This window comes from Dipodomys ordii, unplaced genomic scaffold, assembly GCF_000151885.1.
Source record: "Dipodomys ordii isolate 6190 unplaced genomic scaffold, Dord_2.0 Scaffold205, whole genome shotgun sequence".
NCBI lineage: Eukaryota > Metazoa > Chordata > Mammalia > Rodentia > Heteromyidae > Dipodomys > Dipodomys ordii.
The window spans coordinates 1898761-1925884 of NW_012267421.1; the positions used below are offsets into that span (position 1 = coordinate 1898761).

Genomic DNA, 27124 nt, shown 5'->3' on the forward strand with positions numbered 1-27124 from the left:
AACGTCTGTAGGGACCTGGGGTTAGGGCATGCAGAGTAGCTCTCCAGGAGCCTTGTTGGACCAAAATAAGCATCTTTCAGCCTCCTCATGGCCCATAGGCCAAGGCTGGCACATTGCCTGTTTTGGTGAATACATTTTATTGGACCACAGTGCTCATCCCCATTAGCACACTGACTATGGTTGCTCTTGTGAAGCCATGGCATGAGTAGTGACACCAGAGAGCAAATGGCTTATAGAACCTAAATGCTTTGTACTGTTTGACCAGGTTACCTAGTAGTTAACTGGGCCCAGGATAGAACTTAATGCTTAGATATAGGTACATCAGGAGAGCACAGTTGGGACTTGAGATACAGTAGCCAGCTGCCTAGTGACTGCAAGGTAAGTGCTCCATGCATTGTATATGCACTGTCTGTGTCCTTGCTTGAGTTCTGTTGGTTTCTGTGAACCCTGCTTTTCTAGACCCCTCCCCCAACATGATGGAGTTCATCTTGGCCTATTTATCCTCCTCTTCTTATGGTTTTCCTGATTTGCACCTAAAAATAAAGAAAACCCAGTGTGTTTCAGTGTGCAAGGCACTGTACATAGCCATGCATTTCTCCTTTGTGAAACAAGGCTCTTAAGTCTGCTTTACAGGTAAGGAAGTTCAGGCCGCTGTCACTAACATCATTTGTTCAGGAAGGCCACCTAACTGACCAACCCATCCATCAATCCCCTTTGGTGCTAGAGGTGGCTTGCGCTGCCTCACAGGAAGCTATTGTTGAATTTTCAAGGATTTTTGTGGGTTAATGGTTGAATATAGCTATTATTAAATATTGTATAAGTTTACCACCAAATAAATTACATTAAAGCAAAGACATACACTTGCAGCTCTCTTTTCTTAATGATTTAGCTGTGTTTTACTGTAACCAGTGTACATGAAGACTTTTATGTCCATGGGCTCTGTAGTGAAGACAAGCTAGAATTCTGTACTGCTAACACAGCCACAGTCAGGGTTTGGTGATGTCATATTGGCCACTTGAAATTGACCATGATGGAGTAATTGTACATGACAGTGGGCAAATAGTATAGATTAGGATTTTGCTTTCTGCTCTTTTCCTGGAAAGCAAGCTGTAACACATTTACCAGCATAACTCTGCTTTCCTTGCATACTGATTTTGATCTCCTATATTCTAGATGACAGTCACATTTGTATCCATCTGCCTTTTTTTTTTTTATTTGTCAGTTGTGGGACTTGAACTCTAGGTTTGGGCTCTGTTCCTCAGCTCTTCAGCTCAAGGCAAGTGTTCTACCGCTTGAGCCACAGTGCCACTTCTGGTTTTTTCTAGTGGTTTATTGAAGATAAGAGTCTCACAGACTTTCCTGCCCGGGCTGGCTTTGAACCGTGATCCTCAGATCTCAACCTCCTGAGTAGCTAGGATGACAGGCGTGAGCCACCAGCGGCCGGCTCTGTCTGCCTCTTAACCTGTCACCTCTGTGTAGCTTACAGTGAACTCCAACAGCCACCTGCAGAGGGTGGGTGCCCTCCTTCAGTGGGAACAAGGATCCTTATGTAATTTCATGTAGACAATGTGTTTTCCACTTGGTGAGGAGGATCTTCGGAACTTTATGACTTTTTGTGGCATAAAGGAACGGGTTTGTGGATAGTTTTCATTCCCTAAAATAAATCCTAGAGTCTTCATTCCATGGCTGTGGGGACTCCTGAGCCTCAGCCCTCCCAGCATCCCATGCCTCCATGCTTTATACTCTGTTTCCCTGGGACTCTGGGACCCTGGGCTGCTGCCTGTGCACCAGCTGGACCTTAGCTCCAAATTATCCTTCTCAATCCTATCTTGTCCAAGAGGCCCAGCTATAGAAACCCAAAGGCAAAAAAGAAAAATAGATAAGACTTATAAAGGGGTTCTGTCCCAATAAGCCCCATGTAAGTAGAAAATGGAAAATGCATTTAGCTCGCAAAACCTACCAATCCTTCATCTTAGCAGCCCAGTACTGTGTTTTAAGGCCTCCCCTCATGATTCTGGGGGACTAGGCAGCCACTGCCCTACCCAAGGGGAGAAGATCACACCACAAATCACTAGCTGAGACAAGGGAGAATTGCACTGCAGATCGCTATCTGGGGAAGAGATCCAGATGCAAAAATCTACATCATTTCTACAGAATGTAGTTGCCCTTGCACTATTGTGAAGCTGAGGGCAACATTGTTATGTCCAGACTACTAATGATTGAGACCCATTCCCAAGCTCCCTGAGGAGAGAAAGCACAGTGTGGCTGGGAATCGTGGAGATGACGGAGGAGGAACAGCAAAAGAAAAAAGAAATTACTGTCAACATGTAAAATGAGGACCAGGAACCCTTCCTGGAACAATGATTTGAGGACTGAGTTAACATATTTCATGTGCAGCAGTGCACCCAGCATGTAGTAGGTCCACATTACTGTTAGATCCTAACTTCTTGGATGCCCTTAGTTGATGTCCAGGTCGGGAAATCCTCCACTATTCCCTATGACTGCTTGTAGCTCCTGTGTGTTGCACATTCAGTTTTTATTTGGAATAGTCCATCCAGTGTGAGTTTCCTTTCCCTTCTTTACTGGGGTGAAGGCTTGGAGGCTAAAGTTCTTCATCTAGTATCTGGAGGACACAGGTTCCACTTCGGATTATCTCATTAGTTTAAAAGTCTGTTCTCTTTTGTTGTTACTCTTAAATTCTTGAATATATATGTACATATACATATGCACACATATACATAAGCTTTTTTCCTAGCAAAAATCTTCCTAAATGCCCCTCTGCCCTTAGCAAACTCAGATTCAGCAGGTATAGGTGGGAGCCTAAGATTGTGCATTTTTACTCAGCACCTAGATGATCCTTTTGCTGCTAGTGCTGACTCTTTTTGACATTCTTCTGCCCGTCACTGAGCCTGCCATTTTCTTTTTGCAGGGTACTCATCTACACTAAAATTCTTATGATTATAAATATTCCATGCCACGGAATCTCCCAGTGTCTTGACCTCTAGATGCAGGTCATTCCAGTTAACCAAGGGCAGAAGCTTAAGCAGTTCACACCAGGACTTGTTACCCTCACCCTTAGCATCAGCAGTGGAGCCCCTGGCTCTTATAAATGAGTGGCCTGTTGACAAACTTCAAAATTCCCTCTTGAAGCCTTGATTATTTTTTTAGAACTACTTCTAGTGCCAATGATTTTTGCAAGAAAATGGCCAGAGGCAAGGATTAAAATGGTGGTAATTTATGGGGGAGGTGCAGACCCAAGAAAGGGCAAAGGGAATGGGAAGATGTGGGAGGTATGCCTGGGATGAAGTCTGCACAGGTGGCACTTCTTCTCAAGAGCCAGAGAGACTCGTGGGATGCATCCTCTCTCACACAGCGCTTCTCTGGAGGTCTGAAGAGAGTAGTGACCTCACCGCAGCTTGGGGAAAGGCAGATGGAGACTCCTTGAGTCCACACCCATTATCCTTCCCCGCCAAGGATTGGCAGGGACTCTGGACCCAAGGTTGACAGTCTGACTGCAGGGAGAAGGCGAGTGCATAGTCAGGGCAAGGGACTAAGAAGCTGTGCAGTGGGTGTGGACTCCTGTGTGGTGCTAAGGCAGCAGGCAGTGTCAGGCCAGTACAGCGCCTAGGTGTAGAGCACAGATGCAGGTAGCTCCTCACCTCCTGAATTTAGGGTTAGGCAAAGAGAGAAATTCACACTAACTGTTGGTTGCCCACAGCAAATGATGTTTCTTTTTCACATGGTAAATAACTACAAAGCGCTTTTTAAGTGTTTATAGGTTTTATGTCAGCTGGCATCAAAGGTAGATTGTAATTCATCACTGGAGACAGTTAAGTAGGGTGGACGTGGCTCTATTTCCATGGGGGTGGGGGGAAGAGGAGGAGCTGTCTGTCCAACTCTGGCCCAGCTATGGAGAAGTCCCTGCCCTGATCCGAGCCTAAAATGAGAAACCAAACTTTCATCTGACTTCCAACCAACAGCAAGTACTCCCTCTTCCTGCCCTTTCATTGGTCCTACAGGAGCCCTTGGCCCCGCCCACTACACCACCCCTGGCCCCTCCCGCACGATCCTGTGCCTTTTCTGAGTAAAAATGAAAGAGGCTGTTTCATCTCATGACACCTGTTTTCCTATCTTTAAATGAGAACAACTGCCTTTCTTGTGGTGCTGCTCCAGCACTTAGAAAGCCTGCTGCCATGATCTGCAGGCTTCGGGAAAAAGGAAAACCGGGCCTTCCTTCTGGGTGAGATGGATCTCTTCCCCAGTGAGATGGGCTTCCTTCCTGGTAGATGGCCCTCTTCCCGGGGAGGTGGGCCTCCTTCCCGGTAGATGGCCCTCTTCCCCAGTATGGTGGGCCTCCTTCTAGGGGAGATGGTCATTTGCCTGCAGAGCTGGGCCCACTCTGTTGTTAGTGGATGGTTGTGCCTATCCAGGGACCTGCGAGTTTGACACTGGGAATGCGCCTGCCCAGGGAACTCTCGCAAGGGTTTGCGCTACACCCTCAGTCCGCCGTGGGTCAGACCTTCCGGTAGTGCCTTCGTGGCTTTGCTGATGAGCTGTAGAGAGCTTGGTGGGAAACTGTGCAGGAGGCCTGGGGCTGGAGGAGAGCAGAAACCCTCGGGCACCAGCGCCACTGCGCTGCTGTCCCCACCCTGTGCTTGCGTGCCTTTGCAGCTTACAATGTACTGTGGGGTTTGTCTGCCCCATCCTCTTAAGTGTCTGAAGAACACGACTCATTCACTGGAGAGGTGTTTAAGATAACTCTCTGTGAAGGAACATTCCTTAAAGCAATAAAAGCCATATACCACAGACCAGTAGCCAATATTATACTTAACGGGGAAAAGCTACAACCAATCCTTCTAAAATCAGGAAAAAGGCAAGGATGCCCATTGTCTCCACTCCTCTTCAATATAGTCCTGGAACCCTTAGCCAGGGCAATAAGGCAAGAAAAAGACATTAAAGGGATCTGCATAGGGAAAGAAGAATTAAACTATCCCTTTTTGCAGATAACATGATACTATACCTTCACGATCCCAAAAACTCCATCCCCAAACTCTTAGAAATCATAAATCACTTCGGCAAAGTAGCAGGATACAAAATAAACCCACAAAAATCAGTCGCCTTCCTGTACACTGACAATGTACAAGCAGAAAGGGAAATAAGGGAAGCAATCCCATTCACAATAACCTCCCAAAAAATGAAATATTTAGGAATTAACCTAACCAAAGATGTAAAAGAACTATTTAACAAAAACTATAAAAAGTTAAAGAAAGAAATTACAGAAGACACTAGGAAATGGAAAGACCTTCCATGCTCTTGGATAGGCAGACAATATAGTGAAAATGGCAATACTGCCAAAATTAATATACAAATTCAATGCAATTCCTATTAAAATCCCGATGATGTACATCTCTGAAATATAGAAAACAGTCCAAAAATTCATATGGAACAACAAAAGACCTAGAATAGCCAAAACAATTCTAGGAAAAAAAGACAACATGGGAGGGATCTCGATGCCGAACTTCAAACTCTACTATAGAGCCATAATAACAAAGACAGCATGGTACTGGCACAAAAACAGACTCGAAGGACAAAGGAGCCAAAGACATACAGTGGAAGAAACACAGCCTCTTCAACCACTGGTGCTGGGAAAACTGGGTGGCCACATGCAGAAGACTAAAAGTGGACCCCAGCCTATCACCATGCACCAACATCAACTCAAAATGGATTAAAGACCTCAAACCTGAATCTCTGAAACTACTTCAGGACAGAGTAGGAGAAACACTTGAACTTACAGGCACAGGAAGGAACTTCCTGAACAGAGTCCCAGGGTCACAACAAATTGGAGAGACTCTCAACAAATGGGACTACCTTAAAAAGTTTCTGCACAGCTAAAGCTATAACAACCAAGCTAGAAAGACATCCAACTAATTGGGAAAAAATATTTACCAGCAGTATATCAGACAAGGGGTTAATATCCAGTATATACAGGGAACTCAAGAAACTAATCCCTCCCAAACCCAACAAACCAATTACTAAATGGGCAAGGGAACTAAAGAGGGACTTCTCAGAAGAAGAGATAAAAATGGCAAAGAAACACATGAGGAAATGTTCACCATCCCTGGTTGTGAAGGAAATGCAAATAAAGACAACCCTGAGATACCACCTTACCCCAGTCAGAATGGCCCACATCCTCAAGTCAGCCAATGACAAATGATGGAGGGAATGTGGAGAAAGAGGAACCCTATTACACTGCTGGTGGGAATGTACACTTATACAACCACTTTGGAAAGCAGTCTGGAGGGTCCTCAGAAAGCTAAATATTGGCCTCCCTTATAACCCAGTCATACCACTTCTAGGCATCTACCCTGAACAACAGGAACCAGTATACAAGGACGCATGCACCTCCATGTTTATTGCAGCACTGTTCACAATAGCCAGGATATGGAAACAACCCAGATGTCCCACCACAGATGAATGGATCCAAAGATTGTGGTATCTATACACAGTGGAATATTATGCAGACATTAGAAAGGACAAAATAATGGCATTTGCAGGGAAATGGATGGAACTAGAAGAAATTATGTTGAGCGAGTTAAGCCAAGTACAAAGAGACAAACGGCACATGGTCTCCCTGATAAGTGGATGTTAAATCCAAATGTGATATAACAAAATTAAAAGGACTTAAGAAACAAAGGACTTCCACTCATCTGGTCGAATCACTACTAAATAACCCCATGCTGCTGATCACATGTATGGTATATATGTGCACACTGGAGGGAAACCAGGAGGACAACACAGAACTAGAGGGAATCAGGGAAAAACATAAAACAGCGGGACCCATCAGCTGCACTGGACATTGACCAAAATGAACTAGGCAACTCAATAGCAGCAATGGGAGGGAGGGAACAAATGGGAAAGAGGGAACAGCTGATGCTATGCAAAACAAAAGAAATGTAATTACCACCCAATGTAGAAGAAATAACTGTATCGCAAAGCCCACAGAACTCACAAGTGTTATAGACTGTGATAGACAATTTGCTCCAGGAAAGTTAGAATGTGTTTGTGACTTTAACTGAGCATCACTATCCCACAATACTGTGAAATTTGGGAAGGAATGTAACCACTTAATCACAATTAAAAAAAAAAAAACTTTAAAAAGAGTTAACTCTCTGTGGCCCGGTCCTGATTGTGGTCACTCCATGTATAATCTTCGTGTTTGGAGCATTTCTACACTGCAGTTACTATGTACAGAGGCAGACTGCCTAATCTAAAACACTATGTGTTTTCACCTAGGCGGTTGTACTCCAATCCCAGAATCAGACCAAGAGGAGAAATCAGTAGAACAGGACTCCACAGAACTGTTCACCAACCACCGCCTCCTCCTAGAAGAGACGGCCAGACCTGGTAAGAGAGTGGGTAGAGTTGCACAGATTGGGGACACTGGCACCTGGGTCAGTTTTTGCTAGACCTGAGAGCGTTTTTGTACAAAGACTTGTTTCCCGGGCTGGGAAGCTGGCTCAGTGGTAGAGTGCTTGCCTTGCATGCCTGAGGCCCTGGGTTCGATTCCTCAGCACAACATAAGCAAAAAAGAAAAAAAACCTGGAAGTGGCGCTGTGACTCAAGTGGTAGAGCGCTAGCCTTGAGCTGAAGAGCTGAGGGACAGCGCTCAGGCCCAGAGTTCAGGCCTCATGACCGGACCCAAAAAAAAAAAAAAAGACTTGTTTCCCTTATCACTGGTGTGGCTGATTGGATTGTCTGGGTACTGCTGCTATAATCTAGACCTTCTGTTCCCTCCCTCCCTCTCTTTTCCAGAAGTTTCAGCCCTCCAAGGAGTGTCTGAATAGTCTGAGGAGAGGTCTACGGTTGAGAGGAAGATGCCCTTGCCAAAGCTGACAAGTGTGGACCACACATCAGCACAGATATAGGGCCGACACAGGTGCTTGTTCAGGTCACCCTTCCCAGTGACACCCCATAGGGACCTCGTCAGTCTACTTGTTTTGCTAGGAAGACTTCGAATACCATAGACACGTCTGCAGAAAGACAGGATCTGCTATTTCTTACTGGGAAAGGATGTTGCTGCCTCTGTTTATCGGTATGCTTACAGTCACAGGATATATAAGATAACATGGTTGGGGACTGACTTGACAGTGCAGAGATTCACGTCCAAAACAACTTGATACTCTCATTTTTTTTCACAGAATTCTTGTATAGTAAATGTGTCAAGTTTAATAAAGTATCTCATTGTCAAACAACTGGAACTTAATCATCAGGAGGATGTATAAGTGATTTCTCTACTTAACTTTTGAAAGGAATTGCAAAATTGTTACTCCACAGGAAGACTTGAATATGATTATTTTTATCAATAAGCAGCCACTGTGGAGCTAAAAATACAAGAGGACAAGTTTTCTAATATTATATGAAAATCTCTGAATATTTTCAAGGCTGATAGTATATTAACTTCCTTCTTTAAAAATAATTGGGGGAGAGGGGCACCAGGACTTGAACTTAGGGCCTTGTGTACTTTGTTTTCTTGCCCATGGCTGGCCCTCTACCACTTGAGCCAAACCTATGAGAGGAAGTTAGCTCATTGGGGAGTACCCTTGAAGGAGGGATCCTCACCCTTTTTATCCTCTTAGTTTCACTTCCCAACCTGAGGTGACTAGCTTCCTCTGCCTTGGGTGCCTGCCTTGATGTGCTACCCTAACCATGGGGCCAGCCACTGTGGATTGAAATCTCTATCACTGTGAATCACCATCTTTTCTCAAGTTATATTTAATTATATAAAACACTATAAACTCGGGCTGGGAAGGTGGCTCAGTGGTAGAGCGCTTGCCTTGCATGCGTGAGGCCCTGGGTTCGATATCCCAGCACCACATAAGCAAAAAGAAAAAAGCCAGAAGTGGCGCTGTGGCTCAAGTGGTACCTACGCTAGTCTTGAGCTGAAGAGCTGAGGGACAGCACCCAGGCCCAGAGTTCGGGCCCCACGACTGGACCCAAAAAAAAAAAAAAAGACTATAAACTCGACTAAATAATTTTATTATCTGAATCACATTATCATAGAACTTTCTCCAAAAAAACATACACAAAAATATGCAAATATTCTATATTACATATATAAAAATACATCCAAAGCTTAGAAGGAAGGATTTTGAATGTTTCACGATAAGGAAATGATAATGCTGAGGAGACAGGTAAGTTTATTCTGACTTAAACATTCCACAGTGTACACATTTATTGAAACGTCACGTGGTACCCTATAAATGTATAGTTTTGGAGTATCAAAATTTTTTAGATTTATTTAAAACCTATAAGTAGTTATACAAAGGAGTTTCAACTTAACATGTCAGTTTATGAGTACAATACATCTTGAGCCTTTCATTCCCTTCCTCCACCCCTCCCCCCGCCCCAGGAGTATCAAATTTTTTATTTGAAATTTAAAATACAGGCCTTTCACATTTTTTATTGGCTGCTCCAAGGAAAAACATTGCTAGTCAACTTTTCAACATAATCTAATTTATAATAAGATTTCTAAAAAGGATGCAATAACTCACGTTAGACTTTAAAGGTACCTTTTGAACTTAGTAGACTTCAGTTTGGTACTGGTACTGGGGCTTGAACTCAGGGCCTCACACTTTGATTCAGCTTTTTTTCTGCTCCCCGTTGGCCCCACCTCCAGGCCTGTATTTTTACTGGTAATTGGAAATAACAGTCTGGGAGATTTGTCTCTCCAGGCTGGCTCTGAAGTACTATCCTCATTATAGAATTATAGGCATTTTATATCCATCTTTTACCTTTGATTTTAGCCTCATGATTTAAAAACACATAAAAATCTTTTTACTAACACTCAAATAATAAAGGTGAGAACTGCCTTTCCAGAGGGGTTCAATATGATGCTCCCTACACAGCCAGGGACCAAGGGTTACTAATGTGCTTTCTCTGCTTTACATATTTTAAAACTTAGTCATCAAACTTTATCAGAAACAAGGTACTAATACTTTGCGGGCCAAGCTCATAGTAACATATCTTTATTTAATGTTACATTTCTGTAAAAACATGTATTCAATTGAATTGTCCTTAAATAAACACAATCTTTCTTACATTATCAACAAATTAAACCTGGACAATTGCACTTGCTACTGTGGTTGCCTGTGAGCCCTTCTAAAACTCTTCCATGTTTTATTGCTGTGTAAACATTGAGGAGACTTTTAAAGCGTGAATTTCACATCTGGGTCCTCTCTCTTCCACAGTTTGTATTTCAGTCTATTTATGCACTTTGGGTTTTCATTTTTGAAATCCAACTTGGCTCTCACATTGTTAAGATTTACATTTTCTTTGCAATGTGCCATAGGTTTATAAGATTTACCATTAGGATTTTTCATGTGATTAGATGCTTTTAATTACAGCTAAAAATCTTTTGCCAAATAATGATTTGAAAGCACAGAAATGGTACAGTTGAGACAAGCAAAGCAAAACAGATCTAGGTGAAAACCACATCAAGTAAATCTGCCTAATCTGCATATGGGGAAGATTGACTTCAATTAGAAACAGAACAAAAGATAAATGGGGTGAGAAAGGCAGGTGGAGAACTGTGAAGTATCAGAGCTTCAATGCTATGTTTTACAAATCAGTATAACTGAGTCTTCTGTGCAGAGTTTTTGGAGGGAAGAAGCAAATGCATATATAATTATGATTCTGCAAATTGCATTTACTGACTGTTGAGCAAACTCAATTAGATTACTCAACCACAATGGCTCCCCACCCTGTGTCAGTCAGGATCAACTCTCTTTGCTGGTTTCCTAAGGCCCTAAATACTTAAGCACACTGGGGTCTTGTGTGAGAGTTAGGTTTGTCAGGCTGCCAGAGCCCTGCTCAGGCCTCTTCAGCCCTTCTCAAAGATGTCATGATCAAGTTCACAATCACATCCTTGGTGGGCCCAAGGATGAGAACATTTCTTCTTCCCTACGTATCACTGGCCACACCCCTTTCCTCTAGCCACACAGCTCTGTGTGCACATGCATGTGCACACACATACACACATACCACAAACCACACATCTGTGTCTTCCGCCTGTGTTTTCACTTACACATACTTTCCGTCATTCACCTGCTCATCTTACAAACATTTATTGTCTATACTTAGTGATGGGGATATGACAGATATTTGCTACTTATCTTGTCCCTGGTTCTAGGCAAGTTATATGCAAGTGCATGTGGTCAACCATGGACTGACCCTCTGAAACCATGAGCGAAATAAATGTTAATTTTCTAAGTCATGTCTGTCAGGTATTTGGTCACAGGCTAATACAAATAGAAGTTCAAAGGAAAAGCTGTTCTGCCCACCCAGTGTGACCAAGTACAGAAAATGAACTTTACTCAGGGTGCCCCACTGCGGTGGCGCACCCCGCCACCCTGCTCTTGTGCTGTAGAGGTGAAGTGTGGGGGGCAGGGTGCCCCCCATGAAAAATACGGGGATCCCTGGACTTGCGAGGCTACTTCCCAGAGAGAGCAACTTGCTCAGAGATACCAAGGAAGAGTGGTGTGGGAGTGTGATGACATAACTGCCGGGCACAGGAAAGGAGAATGGCCTCGTGACCAGCCCACGAAGAGGGAGGAAGCCATGTTGAATGGTGATAAAGAAGGCAGACGGCCTGGCTGTGCTGTGCTGTGAAGGCTGTTCGATTTGTCCCCTTATAATATGTATGTTCTTTTCCTTCTCTCTAGACCCTGGTCCCCATCTCCTTCATTCCTGAGAGCCCCAGGCTGGTGGCTGTGAAGCCTGAGAGGAGGGGGGGGTGGCCCCTCTCCCAAGGGTGCAGTTTCCCACTCTGATCTTTGTGTCTCAGGCTCTGACCTCCACCAGGCCCTGGAGAGGTGCCTCAGAAGGAAGGCAGGCCAGGCCTGATTGCAAGGCTTGGTGTGTTGAGCACATGGAGACAGCTTGGCTACATGTGTGAGTTTAATTTTTAAAAGCTCTCCAGCGGGTGGCCCTAAGTCATCCAGCACCAAATCGGAGGCCTTGTTCCTCCAAAAGACCCCTCCCTTTAATTCAAACCAAACCCAGCCTGATGTAATTTCAGATGGTAAGGAAGCACTGGATGCAAAGTGGAAGCCTGCGGTTTGTGCCGAAGAACTCAACCATGACCCGCTCCACACCACGGGTGCCTTCCCAGTTCTCATCAGCTCCCCCAGCCTGGTGGCCCTGCAAGGGGGCGGGGGTGGGTGCTCGCTCCTGGGGAGGTTCCAGGGAGCGGCAAGGGAACCAGGACAGAGAATCACAGCCACTAATTGGTACATAGAACGGAACAAATTCCCTCTCATCACAGAAAGGTATTGGGTTTCATGTCGAGGGAAAGGAGAATCCTGACTACAAATTAGGCTGGAAACTATAGAGGAGGAACTGTTTGCTGGCTAGACTGGTGTGCCAGGCTGTAGTGAAGTACAACACAGGAGAAGGGGTAAGTGCTCAGCAAGTAAGCGTGTTTGCTCTAGTGTTTCCTATACTGTCCTATGGAGGGCTGGCTCCCTCCTCTTGTGTGAAAGTTCCTCATCCAGAGCTTTCCGCCCCTTTCCTTAGCCATGACTTCAAGCAGCAGCAGCAGCAGCACCACCACTAAGTCCTTCCCGTGTCCATGAAGAAGCCGGAGGAAGCATAAAGCAAGTGAAATGGTGCTTTAGACATTGTTTTGGTTTTGTGAAGTGTGCAACAAGTAAGGCTGGCTGGCAGAGCCTCTGATTGGCCCCCACCTTTGTGCTCACCTCTCACCTCTCTGCCCAGAAGGTCCTCTCCCACCTTTGGCTGCCCCCAGCAGCTGGTTTCTTTTTTTTTTTTCTTTGGGGTCCAGTTGTGGGGCCTGAACTCTGGGCCTGAGCACTGTCCCTCAGCTCTTCAACTCAAGGCTAGGGCTCTACCACTTGAGCCACAGCGCCACTCTCGGCTTTTTTCTTATGTGGTGCTGAGGAATCGAACCCAGGGCCTCATGCATCCAAGGCAAGCGCTCTACCACTGAGCCACCTTCCAAGCCCTGGTTTCTCTTTTTGCCTGACCTATCCCTTCTGTCTGTCCTTCCTCTGGGTTTGTGAGTGAAGCAAGATAGCCAGGTTGAGTTGAAAGGGGGCTGAGCCAGAACCAGGAATCAGGGCTGAAAAATCACTAGAAATCAGCAATGGAACCAAGACCATAAAGAATAGGTACAAGACTGTCACAAGGTTATCATGAGATTGACTGCCATGTCAACACAGGATAATTGGCTAGATGACCCTATATCTAGGTGACAAACTCCGGACTGGAAAACCCCAGCAGTGAGGGGGCAAATGTCCCTAGTGCAATTTGAACTGGGTGCCTTGCACTGGGTAGGCACGCCACCTTCCCTATTCCTTTGAAATTCTTTTGTTCATGGTCCAGATCCCTGGGCTGAAACTGTTGAGAGTCTCCCTCTTCTGTCCTAGAAATCTTTCCTGAATACCTTCCCAGTGCATGGTGCTCTGGTTCTTTCTCCTCACAGTAGCCCATTTTACTGCTTGGCTTCAGAAAGACTTCCACCCTTCCCTCCCCTCCTCTCTCCTTTTCCCTTCCCCTTCCCTGCTCCTTCCTTCCCCTTCCCTTTTCCCTTTCCCTTTCCTTTCCCCTTCCCTTTCCCATTCCCTTCATTATTCCCTCCCCTTCCTTATTCCCTCCCCTCTCCTCTCCCCTACCCTCTTGGTCTTTGAAAATTAAGGAAGAGTTTGATGTATGTTTGTTGGCTTTGGCGGATACTGCTAACTGAAAGGCCACACTTGTGCACTCAATCACTCTTATTAAAAATGGGTAAGTAAATAAATGGGAGACGGTGGCAGATGTCAGTGGTTTCTTCAGTGGTGGCCCCCTGGGGGTGTTGGCTTGGTGGCTGGCTGGTGGACCTTCCTCTAAGCCTCTGAAGATTCCTTTGGTTTATGGTAAGAATCAAGAAGACTTCCAGTGTGTTGAGTGGTGAGCGTTCCACCCCTTCTAAAGCCCACCTGATCCTGTGGCCCAGACTAGGATTCACCTAGGCAAAGGGACCTGGGAATGAGGCCGCTTGCTGGGGAAGCCACTTGACCATGTACTTAATCCCTGAGAAAACTCCATTTGCTGCCGCTGGCTGTGGAATGGCTCAGACAAAATCCCCTCTTCTCCCCGTGACTTTTGATTTGATTGAGTTGTGTTTTTTTCCCCAGGGCAAAGTGTTATGAAGATACTGCTTTTACTAAAAGGTAATTCTATATAGTTTGCTTTTGTTTTGTTTGGAAAAGGATTTCAAGAGGAGACTTTAAAACTTTTTTTTTTGAAAAAAAAAAAAAACCACACAATCGCCTTTTCTTCCAAGGAAACTTATGGATTTGGGTGGAGTATGGGGGGCGGGGACTGATTTTCATTCAAGTCGTGTTAGTCGGCTGACAGATTTGGAAGGCTGGTTTCTTAAGAGCAGCTGCTTTGCAGTGGGGAGCTGATAAAGCTAATTTCTTTCTTAGGAAAGGAGTAAGAAAGGAGATGCTGGCTAGTCAAATGCCAGAATGAGTTGATCGTGCTATCTTTATCGGTTTTGCCAGCACCTTCACAAGAGCTCTGGAATAGCTAGCTCATGAAGTAATAGCAGAATACATGCAGTATTCTTTCCTGTGAACTTTTACAAGTTCAGAAGAAAGGTTGTTTTCCTCATATCAGAACTGTGTTTAATTATCTTGGAAATCCCGTGTTGAGGTCAATGAGAAGGCACGCCTTGGGCCAACATCCTTTCCTCACTGTGATAACATGGGCTATTGAAGATGGAGCTTGAGGAGTAATGGTGAGGTACCTAGCACACTTGCAGGCTAACAGAAGGAATTGCACAAATCCAGACCTTTCCCTGATGCCCTGTCAGGTGCACACTATCTTTTCCCTGAGGCCTGTTACTGTGAGTTTGCACTCTGCCCAGTGCATTGGAAATGCTAAAAGGAGCAGCAAGAGGGCCCTGCCTGAGACTCAGTTGGTAATGGGTCAGGCCTGGTTGTGGAACAGCACATTTGTAAGGTTGGATGGGGTCTGGCAGGATTTACACTAGGCTCCATACTTGGGCTCAGTGAATACATCCTGCAGAGGCTAGGGAGAATGGGACAGCCTCCCTGGCTGGACCTAGAGAGCAGAGCTGCTCCTGGGGAATGTGTGGAGATGGGGAGATTTTCCTTTGTGGTCCTCGGGCTTCACCGTTATCGTCTTCCCTCTCATGGTGACTCTCTTCTCCAAGCCATGGGATCCCCAGTGGCCTCCACACTCTGCCCCAGTTTGATCCCGTGCTTACAATTAGATGCCACAAAACAATCACAGCCCCTTCCCCCGGGTCTGGAGTGAGAAGGCCCTCCCTGCGTTCCAGTCCCCAGCTGTGTGTGGATACCTGGCTCAAGCTTCCCAGGTATGTATGGACACTGAGCTCAAGCTCCTGAGGATGGCTAAAGACTGGAAGGAACCAACAGAGAGGAAGTCCTCTGTCTGTGGTTTGTTCCATATCCTGTGGAGAAGGCTGGTGTGCCGAAGAGCTCAGGGTGAGCCCAGCCAATGTGAGGCCTCAGAACCAGTTCCAGACTCGCCCTGTCCCAGAGCCAGCCTGGCCTATGCAGCCACCACCCTCCTGTCTGTGAACCGCCCTTTAGTACTATTCCTCATTTTGGTTCAAGCAGCTTATGTTTCTTCTGTTGCTCCTCTCTGGAAAAAACCTTTTGTGCCGGAACGTCAATGTCTTCCCTTCCTGAGATGGATTTCTTCGAATCACCACTAAGATTCCAGTACAGGGTATATCAGCTATTTGTCTTTGAAGTCTGCTTTAAAAATTGACAGTCGAGAAAGAAGTAGGAAATTAAATCACATTGCTCTGGGTCTAAATGTTCAAAGTACAAAAGGCAAGCAGCTATGGGGAAGAACAAAGACTATGACAGTTTAATTTTAGTTTAATGAGTCCTCATTTCAGATGGCCACTGAAGGTCTCCAAAAGATTGTAATAATAATTTTTGAAGCCACAAAAATGTTATCTCTACCTCTTAGTGACACCTTTCTTGGGTTTGGGGAAAGGGAGAATTTCCCTAAAGGGAACTGTAGAAGCCAGCCCCAGAGTGGCTTCTTAGATAACTGCTCCACAGTGTGAGGTTGAATCTGGTGAACCATCACAATTGTGTGTCGGCGATGCCTAATGTGACTACATATGCCACACACATTTTCTATCTGCAGGTCAGAGTCTCTGCAGCAGAGCGAGCACCCCACACAGCCAACCTCAGGGACAGCTCACCAGTTATGAAACTGGGCAGGAAAATTTCAGATCATGTTGACAGGTGTGCTGGGGAAGCCCAAGCATCCATCTGAAGACCATGACAACTGTCTGGTGTTGCTACCAGAAGTTGATCTGTTGCCATGACTTTTCTGGAACTGAGTTTAGATAACTCACCCTATATGGGCTAAAAAATAAACCTCCAAAGTAACATGATGAGAAAATTCTGCCAACCAAGGGAAAGCAAACAGTATTGTGAAGCTTAAAAAAATAGATCTGTAGACTCTAGAAGACATTTGTTGTTTATTTTTATTGTTTTGTTCTATGTTGAGTTTTTTATTTTATTGTTAAAATTATCTTTAACTGAAGAGAGGTTTCAGTTCAAAATGTAAATTTGTGAGCACGACACATCTTCTTCCATCATTATCATCCTATCTCAAAACAACAACAAAAAAGACACCAGTAATTGCTTGAAAAATAAACAAAATCCCAGTCACACAAAAAATTTTTTTTCAAAGAAAGAAAAAATAGAAGTATAGTCTCTGAGACTAAACACTCGAAGAGACCAGGCTGAGATGTAGAGACACTGGAATAAGAAGACATACACATATTTTCTTTAGGTTTGTCTTCTACTTCCTGTTAGCTGAGTGAATACTTACATTTTCCATAGATTGATTGCGCATATGTGTATGCATACATATGTGTGTACACCAATACTGGGTCTTGAACTCAGGGCCTTGGCACTCTCCTTTAGCCTTTTCTCTCAAAACTGGAGTTCCTATCACTTGAGCTACAGCTCCGCTTCCAGTTTTTGGTCATTAATTGGAGGTAAAAGATTCAGACTTTCCTGCTGGAGCTCAGCTTAAACCTTAATCCTCAGATCTCAGCCTACTGAGTAGCTAGGATTATAAACATGAGCCACCAATGCTGGGCTGTTTCCAGCATACTCAATTTTGAATGTGTGTACTTAAGAGGATATTTTTTCTTAGTAACAATTTGTCAGTTTTCTATAACTTGTTACATGCTACAGTGAAAGAAAATTACAAGGGTTTTTGTCTCCAAGTTATTTAAAAGCAACTATTAAATATTTTCCAAGTGAAGGGGGTTTTTGAAAAAGAAATCTATTAGATTTCACTTTCTACTTTTATTAACTTAATGATCAAGAAATGAGTCCACTGATTTTGTTTTAACTTTTAGAATTTATGGAGTTCCCCCCCTCCTGAGGATGGTTATCATCATTTTTTGTCCATCCTTGTTTGCTCTCATGATATCTTGATTTGTGAGAGATTAGGGTAATCTATTTCCCTAGGACATTGGATTTGTGTTTCCTTATTATTCAAAGTACTTTTAGTATAATACTATTTAGGTATGTAAAGCTTCACAGGAAGACTTCTAAACACAGTGTTCCTTTGTCCATTTCATCATCATTTCCCATTATATTTTTATGACCCTAATGTAAATATTTTTGCTTAAAATGTAGCTCCTTTACATGTAAACTCCAGTATTTTCTCCAAGTCTGTATCTCTTCTAATGGAAGATTTGCGATTTTATTATGGAGAATTTCCTACATACAGAAAGATCAATGAATCTTACTCTGCCTCGAGTAATCAGTTTATTAATGTGAAGTATTTGTGTGTATGTGCACACATTTCACCAGTACTGGGGCTTGAATTCAGCCCTTAAACTTGGCTTTTTTTCCTTCATGGATGACACTTTACCACTTGAACCATGCCTCTAATTCCAGCTTTTTGCTGGTTAATTGGAGATAAGAGTCTCATGGATTTTTCTGCCTGGGATGCTTTGAATCTATCCTCAGATATCTGACTTCTGAGTAGCTAGTAGTGTGAGCCACAGGTACCCAGCTTAATGTATTGTGTTTTGTAGAAAGGTTTTATAAAATTTGAGATAAGTGGTAGCAGAGTTTGTTCTAGCTGAAATGTTTCAGGAGAAAGAAAAACTATAATACTGCCTCTAGTAGGTAGAATCTCTTTGTGCATGAAGAATGGATGTGTGAACAATGTATTTTTAGGTTTACTGTGAGTTTAATCTCATTTCTTTGTTGCTTTTTGTTGTGTCCCTGATTCTCTGTTTTAGATCTGGAATTAGGTCTGTTTTCTAGATGGTATCTTCTGACTAAACTGTTTTTCTTTTTGGAGAAAATCACAGTTCAAAATACTCTTTCCCCTCAACTCTGGAACCATTACTTTCTGCCTTTTGTGTCTGAGGCTGCTTATGGACCATTTCTATTTTGGAGTGCCCAGTAATTAATTTACAAGTGGATTGTGCATAGGCAAGCAGACATGGAAAGCAAAGACTCATCTGATGCACCGTCACAGACATAAATCACCCACGGAGGCCTGATGTAGGCAACAGTGGAGGACATGGACGCGTGCTCTGCAGGCTTTCCCCTTCGAGTTTGTCTTTCCCTAAATTAGCCTCTCAGTGGGTTTTTACCCGTCAGATGAATTCCTCTCCTGGAGGACCTCACAATGGCTCAAGCAAACATCCTTGTATTTTCTGAGGTGTAAGGCTTGTGTTGTTCAAGCTTTGTCCCTCCCAAACAAATTCAGAAGCAATCTCTTTTCTTCTTTAATGCTTGCTTACAGCAGTAATGAAGGTACTCTTGCAGTGGCTGCTGACATTGGCTGAATATGTTGCAGAGAGAGAGCAAGAGAGGGAGATGGTGATGGAGAACAATAGAAAACAATAGAGAAGGAGAGGATGATCAAGAATGACCGAGAGTGATGCAGAGAAATAAGCAATATTCAATCAGTTCTTTCTCTGCATTCCCTCCTCTGACATAGTGTCTCAGAAGGGCCCCTTTGTTGTCTGATTTTGGGAGATATTAAGTTGTAACTTAATATCTGCTCATCCCTTGCTTTTCCCAAAGAGTGTATCCTTTTTCTGGTCGAATGCAGAAAACAACAATAGGAGTAACGTTCTATTACCTTCAGTTTCTGGTACTGAGGGACATACAAGTCTGGGGAGGAAAGGCATTCTGGGTTTGTTCAAGAGCTGGATGCTGTTTTCTCTTCTTCCTCTGAAGACACTGAAGAGAAAGAGCAGAGAGCCTCTGGCTGAGAATAACAATGATTCTGTTATGTTGTCCACTCCAGGCTCCGCGCTGCCCATCCTTGGGCCTGTTCTCTTATTTTCCTAACACTCTAAATCATTTCACATCTGCAAGTAATTAGTTGCAAAATAATCTGTCTAGGGACTGTGGGCTGGGGAAGGGTTGGGCAATAGGAGTTGCAACTGTGGTCTCACAGTGCGTAAATCATGTGTTCCCTTGCCTTGGTCTGCATTTACACTGTAAATACATCGTGTGCATGGGCTGGTCCTGCCAAGTGGTGAGCAGCGCTCTTTGAGAAGCCCATCTTCAGCTTCCATACCTCCACTGTATACAACCTCACCTTCTACAATGCTCCCTTCCATTGCTGTCTTTCTGTTTTACTCTTCTATTAGCACACACTAGTTGTACAAAGAAGTTTCATTGAATTATTTCCACACATGCATGTGATATACCTTGGACTAATTCACCTCCTCTATTACTCTTTTCATCCATCTACCCCCGTTACAAGTAAAATTTTCACAGGTGATGTGCCATTTGTTCATTAACTATAATCACACATATACAGAGAAGTGTAAAAAACAAAAACAAAAAACAAAACCTGAAGTGGTCCAGCCCAAAGGGTCATCGGAGAGTGTGTGTATGTAATCAAGAAGATTGATGTACTTCCGGGTCAAGGAGAACAAGATCCAGAAGGAGAATGAGATCAGCACTTCAGGGTCAAGAATAAAATCAGTATTCCCAGGTGAAGGAGGAGAAGAGTGTTGGCACTTCCAGGTCAAGAAGAACGCTACATACTTCCCTATTCCTTTCTAGTTACCACCTCTAAAGCCAGCCACCAGCCGACCAGTCTGTGGCTGGAATATGTGAATTAATTGTCTTTGGCATGTGAACAGAGCCTTGCAGTGTGTGAATGCCTTCCATGATGGAAGTATGCTCCCCATGAGCAAAGGGGGGGGGCAGAAATGGAGTTTGATTTAAAGAAAACCCGAGTCTTCATGAAAGAATGGGCTTGAATGAGTGACGGAGGAGTAGGGAATTTTCCAACATCTTCACCATTTCTATTTAAGAACCAACAAAAAGGTTATGTGGAAAGAGGAAACAAATTTCTTTCCTTCTTAGGGCTTTGCAGACAAGAATTCTTTTTCCTTCTGTGTACTTTCTAAAATTTAGGGCATAAGTGCATAATTCGAAGATAACTTTAGTTGCATCTAAGCCCGAGGCAAGGAATTGACAATGTGATTGTTTCAAGAACTTTATTTGGCTGAGTCTATCAGTTTCTGTGGGAGGAGCTTCAACTGTTTTACTGGAAACCGGATAGGGGGAACTAGTGTCTAATGTAACCCCTTCCCTTGGAGCTCTGTGTCCTCAGAGATGAAGTCTTTGCTTGTAAAGGCACTGTTGCTCCTGCTTGGGATGGGTACAGCTATCCAGCTGGACTCCTTCCTGAGATAGATTCTGGAAACTTCCTCGCCCATCCTTGCCTTGCCCATCCTCTAATTTTTCTCCACCCCCTGGTGACTTGGATCACGGTGGCAGCTAATGATTTGTTGAAATGGTTTGGAGCTCATGGATGGATAACCATGTCCCGGTTTACTGCTGCCTTTCTGTGAATCACTCCATGGCTGCCTTGGCAGTCTCTGGGTGAGCAGCAGGGCCCAGGTAGCTCGGTAGATTCATCACTGTGCCTAGGCCCCAGTCTTACAGATTTTTAACATCCACATATGATCAATAGCAAGCTAGTGTATTTTGGACATGTTAGCTATTTTAATATCATTTAATCAATAACAGTCCTACTCTAATTAAGGGAAAAGAGATATTGGCATTGCTTTGTGTTCAGGACACATGTATAAAATCAGCACTCAACTTGAGTTTCTTTTTTTTCTGAATGATTCAAGTCACATTAAAAAAAACTGCACAACTACCACATGATGTGTTACAAAGTTCTGAGTTATGGAGTTCTCTCTTCCCCCTCCCCCACCTGCAAATGCTTGTGATCTAATTAAGATAACACTCATGATCCTCTGCCTCTTGCGTACTGGGGTGGCAGGTGTGCGCCCCATAGTAGCTCCTGTTTTCTTCCTAGCATCCATTCTCCTGGCCAGTGGGCAGCAACTCTCACAAGTAGACTGAGGTAAGGGACAAGGACTAAGACGGTTTGGTGACAGTTCCTCACTCAATATCTTCCTTTCCTGCTTGTTTGTCAAGCAGTTTCTGTAAAGAAAAACTGCCTCTGTTGTGGGTGGTGGTGGTGTGTCTTCTGATTTTATGATTCTCTCAATGTCTAATTCTTTCCTATTTTTTTTCTCAGAAGGATGCTCTTTACAGGTCACCCCTTTCCTGCAGAGCTGATGCTTTCCTGGGCTTCCCAGCTTCGAAGATCCCTGTAGAAGGTTGGATGTGGTGGTTCCCACCTGTAATACCAGTTGGTGGGAGGCAGGAGTTTGAGGTCAGTCTGTGTTAGGGCAAGACACTGTCTCAAACAAACAAACAGGCAAGCAAAAAACAAGTCCTTTGGCTGTGGACCAGTCCTCTTTCCTCATGGCCAGTGCACAGATCTTTAGTAATGGCCCAGTAATGTCTAACTGGGGCCCAGACATTACTCCTGCTGGGGTTCCTTTCTGTTTCCCACACCACGATCTCTTTCTTCCTGAGTGGTTTCCTACCTGTGCGGTCATCACTGGTAGTTTGGGGGTGGTTTACCTGCTCCACTTGTTGATCTGGAAGATTTTCTGGAATATTTACAGGGAGAGATTCAGCATGTAGTACCTTTTTTTTTTTTCCTTTCTGAGTTTTATTTCCTTTCCATCTTCTGTCTGTGCGTAATTTTACATACTTGTCATCACGGGTCTATTCAATTTTGTTTCTTGTTAACTGAATATCATTTTAATTCTCCCAATTTCCTTCATTATCCTGTAGATGGCTTGCTATTTGTCAGTGGTCCCATCCTCTCCTGCCAACTGGATGTACCATCAGTGTGTTTGATTACTCTTCTACTCTTGGAATTGACCGGGGGAAGAGGGCGGGTTTATGCAAAACTGGCTGAGGCTACTTTGAGAGTTGAATGCTTTGGCCAGAGCAGGCATGTAATACATCTTTGTAGAATCAAGGATTGAAAAGAAAACAAAAACTGGATGAAAATTCCCAAATGTAAGGAAAACTGCAGTGTCCTCATAAATGACCAGCTTGAATATATAAACCCCACATTCTAAAGGAAGGTCACAAGATGTGTAGGACTTGACTTGGGTAGAACAGACTGGAAATAAACATCCTGGGGATATCAGATGGGAAAAGGTTGATTGTTAGGCTGGATATTCAGTGACATCCAAGTGCCATGGTGTTGTCTTCGAGTCCAGGGCATGAAAGAGAGCGACATCTCTGGGCAGCGACTCCTGGGAATCTGTGATCATCACCTTCTGTCTCCTTCTGTCCCTGCTACCTGGGTAGAGCTGTTCCACACCTGAGACATGGTCAGCCCAGAGCAGGCATTTCTCCCACTGTCTGGATCCATCTGAGCAGCCACAGAAGTTGATTTCCAAAATACAGAAAGCAGCTGAGGCCGGGGGTGTGATCTTGGAGCTATTGAAACAGTGATTCTAGCCAGGTCGGGCAGCTGTTCCCCATTAGTCGTCCATAGATTCTGGGTGCCAGGGAAAGCCCACAAGGGTGTCACTAAATTGAATTTTAAAATGACCTCCTGTTCAGATGAAAACCTCCTAGCTTGTTCACCCCACCCCCCAAAAAAACTGGGGCCCCATTGAACAAGTTAACAATTCCCTTGTTCTGCTGGATCCCTGCTACCGCCTAGAGAGGAAATCTGCATGGTCTCTGGAGGCGCTAAGGAGCCTGAGCTGACCTTCCAGAAAGTGCTGTGTAAATGCTGGAAGACTGAAAGGACAAGGCTGACATCTACAAAATGAGCGTGCATTCATGTCAGAGCACACAGCATACAACTTGTGTCCAAGCCTGGTGCCAGCACTGACTTGGTGCCTGGCATGGCCTCTCACCACCCCTGTAGGGACTTGAGACCGGGGCCATTTCCACTGGGGGCAGGGGGGGGGGCAGGTCTTCAGGATTTCCTGGAGCTCATCACAGATTACAAGAATAGCTTCTGCCAGAGAAGTCTTGGAAAATTAGGTCTGACAAGGTACTCTTTCAACACAAAATCTTACCCCAGCATTCCCTTGTGTGCCTTCCAACCGATTCCACAACGAAACATCACGAACTGTGGAGGCCATTGTAACATTGTATCTTGGCCTCATTGTGTGTCCTCAGACAACCCGGTTAACCTTTGCTTTTTAATCTCTCCTTTTTTCTATCAGTAGAATGAAGATAATTGACTACCAACATAGTGGGTTTGCTGTGAGAAGCGAACACAATGATGTATTTTCAGTGCTTGCCAAGTGCTCAGGGTCAGGGATTTCCCCCCCTCTCCCCCCCCCCCCCCACTCCCTTACAGTTTGTCACCATTCAGGGGATATACATAAGGAATTAAAACTCAACTCTTATTTCTCTCACCCCCTCTATTGGCACTCACTACTTGCAAACATGGACCATTTGAATTATTTAAAGCAAACTATTTCCCCCCTCCTTCCACATGTGCAGAAATTACAGACATGTCCCAGCAGCTTTTTTACAGTGTGTAAAGCTCAGGGTATCCTTTGTAGGGATGATGGAAACACCTCCCGGGGTCACTGGCCTGCCACAACGTCGCCACATACCCTTCCAAAAGGACCTCAGGTCAGTGACAAATTCCTCATTGTATGCTTTCCCTGAGCGATGCAGGAACTGAAGCTGGAGACAGACCTATTTGGCGTATGTCGGTGTAAGACATAAAAGTGCTGTCTTAATTCTGTATGCCTCAGATATATCAATAGGATAGTTATTTCACAAATATGAAAAAAGGACCCATTTCATTAGCTGTCAGGGCTAGTGAGTTTATGTCTTAAGCACATATGAAAGCGCTTTGAACAGAGGAGTTTATTTAGTTGTTCTGTTTTACAGCGGTGAGGTGCCAAGCTGGCTCCAGAGAATTCCTGCCATGTGGTGCCTAGGAGTCTAAGGCCCAGATTGGAAGCCTGCATGGCTCCCTGTCCTTCCCCCACCAGGACTAAGAAAGCAACCTCGGGAGACGTGGGCCTTTTATTTCACACAATGAATTCTTAACAGTCAATGTTTATGATTGGTTTTACGTACAGTTTTTATGACTTACTTTACATCTGTAAGTTTCTTGGATTATGTGTCCCCAAGTTCAACATTTTCTCCTTCAGTCCCTCAGTCCTAACTGCATTTGATAGGGACATTTGATATGCTATCTTTTATTATGCAGAAACCTTTTGATCTCTGCAGAGGAAAGGCGCCACATAAATGCAGAAATCCATTATAACCCTACTGAAGAGTGGCTTTATGGGCCAAGCCCTGCCTAGAGACACAGGGCTGGGGTGTGGAATACTAAACCCAAGTATCTATTCAAATTGGTGGGCTTGCTGAAGACTATTCTCAAGGATGCTTTTTAATTGAAGTACACACACACACACACACACACACACTTCCATGAAACATTCGTGTCTACCTTGATGATGTTTAACCTACTGAATGTACCATGAAACCAGCACTCCATTCAGAATCAGACAGTCAGTCTGATTGGCTGTCCCCAGCCAACCCCAGCCATCCCCACTACAAAAGCTCTACCCTTCTGATTTCTAACACCATAGCACTTACTGTTGAGTTTTCTGTGGGTCACATTGCACAGAATGGACTGTTGCGGCCTGGCTTCTAGAGAGACTTATCCAATGGGAAGTCTTCAAGCCTGTCTGGTGGGTAGATTTGCCCACTTGAGTCATTGTCAGTTCTTGATTATTACTAAGCATTCTTGTAATGCCTTGGTGTATGTACATGGCCAGGCAGGTGCATAGGCATTCCTTGGGGAGTGCATGTGCCTAGCTTTGCTACACAGTGCTGGCTTTCCAACCTGGTGGTATCAGCTTTTAGTCTTAGGGGTGGATTGTGAGAGCTCAGGCTGCTCTGTGTCCTCACTGAGGGGTACCCCATTCTACACCACTGCTCCCCCACCCTGCTGCCTCTGTGGAATATGGATTTACTATGAAAGACCAGGAAACACAAGAAAAGCTCTTGAAACAGTGCATGTCTCCCTGGTGTAAAGCATTTACTTTTCTAAAGGAAATTCCCAGCACCCTCTTTTGCACCACAAGAAGAACAATGGGGGTTGAACTCAGGCCTAGTGCTTGTTAGGTAGACACTGCTTGCTAGGCAGGTGCTCTACCATTTGAGCTATGCCTTTGGCCCTTTATATGTTATTTTCCAAGCAGGGTCTCAGTTTGTGCCTAGGCTGCAGTTCTTATACTTGGGCTTCCCTGTGTCCATGCGAGGACAGGTGTGCCAAATCATCAGTTGAGATGGAGTGAGTCATGTGAACTCTTTTTATGTTGGCTCTAGGCTGGTCTTCAACCATGATCCTCAATGCCATCTTCAAATTTGCTAAGACTCTACGCATGAGCCACTGGATCCTGGTCTGAAAAGGAGGACTCATAACCACTATTAGCAGTGGAAAATCCACCAGTTTAAATCTGCACAACACATGTAATTAAATGACATTTGCTTACTGTATTTTTCCAAGTCATCTTGTTATGTAACTTCCCTCCCCACCTACAAGTTCCAAACCTCTCTCTTTTTTTTAAACTTTTAGACTAGGAGGGTATATAAATCTGAGGTCTAACCACTTCTGCCACTCAGCACTGCATGGGCCCATACTAACAAGCTTGATTCCCTTTTCCTCCTGTGAATCTGTGTCTGGCCAGTCTCCTGGGACAGGGGGACTTGGTCCCTCCCATGTCTCCCATCAGCATGGCCAGTCTTTTCCATGTTGGCTATTCTGTATGTGTAGAACTCTCAACCACAGGTTAAAATATTATACATAGATAAACAGCCTACATCTGTCGTGAACATGTTCAGATTTATTTTCCTAACACAATTTCCTAATCCATACAGTCTCCCAACTATTAATGAAGCATCTATGTTATATTAGGTCTTACAAGAACTCTAGAGATAACAAGAGGAGAGGCTGTGCTTGAGCTATGGCTATCTACCATGCCATTTTATACCAGTAGCCTGAATACCCACAGATCTCCGTGTCTGAGGGGTCCTGGAACCTGTCCCTCCAGGGTACTGAAGGATAACTGTGTGCCCCATCACTCAGTGCTTATGGCAGCTGGCCATGGCCACTACTGAAGTAGACTCTGTCTACCTGCCCTCTGGGAGGAAGGTGAGTGGAAGAGGGGGAGGGGCAAGGCAGATGGGGGAGGGATAAGGGCAGGTAGGTGGGGCACCCTACTGACCTCTGCTGGGTAGGGGGACCATGGGGACTTGTGGTGACATCCCCCTTCCCCATGGGGCCACAGGAACCCCCATACAATGAGGAAGGATAGGGCTACAGTTGTACCCTAGATAACAGTATTAAAAATTCAGTCTTAAATATCCCAAACTGAAAGCAAAATCTGAAAAGCCCAGTTTTAAAAGTGGATGTAATTAATTTCTCATGCAATGAGCTGAAATTCAACCCAGACCTGTGTGTGTGTGTGTGTGTGTGTGTGTGTGGTGTTTGTTTTTGTGGGTTTTTTTTAATTTTTTTTGTTTTTTGTTTTCTGCAGACAGTTTCTAGCCTCCTAAAGAAGTAAAATCCATGCAACCCCTTGGCATGCCGGGTACAACTTTCCTGAGTCTCTTTAGTATTCTGATCGTTGTTACATGAACATGTGTATAATGAGTTCAACTCCTCTGTGAACGAG

General features: G+C 44.3%; 1 protein-coding gene across 5 annotated transcripts in view; it reads left to right on the forward strand.

Annotated features, from left to right (window-relative positions):
* The window catches only part of Bbs9 (Bardet-Biedl syndrome 9), a 322522-nt gene extending 314093 nt beyond the window's left edge, over positions 1-8429 (forward strand). For 2 of the 5 annotated variants that reach the window (XM_013035167.1, XM_013035168.1), the window contains exons 22-23: positions 7294-7404; positions 7813-8428. In XM_013035167.1, the coding sequence (XP_012890621.1) occupies positions 7294-7404; positions 7813-7844 (143 nt within the window). In that variant the 3' untranslated portion in view covers positions 7845-8428. Of the gene's footprint in view, positions 1-7293; positions 7405-7812 lie in introns of all 5 variants that reach the window. The other 3 variants (XM_013035170.1, XM_013035171.1, XM_013035169.1) reach the window with 2 other exon arrangements.
* The last annotated feature ends 18695 nt before the right edge of the window (positions 8430-27124 follow it).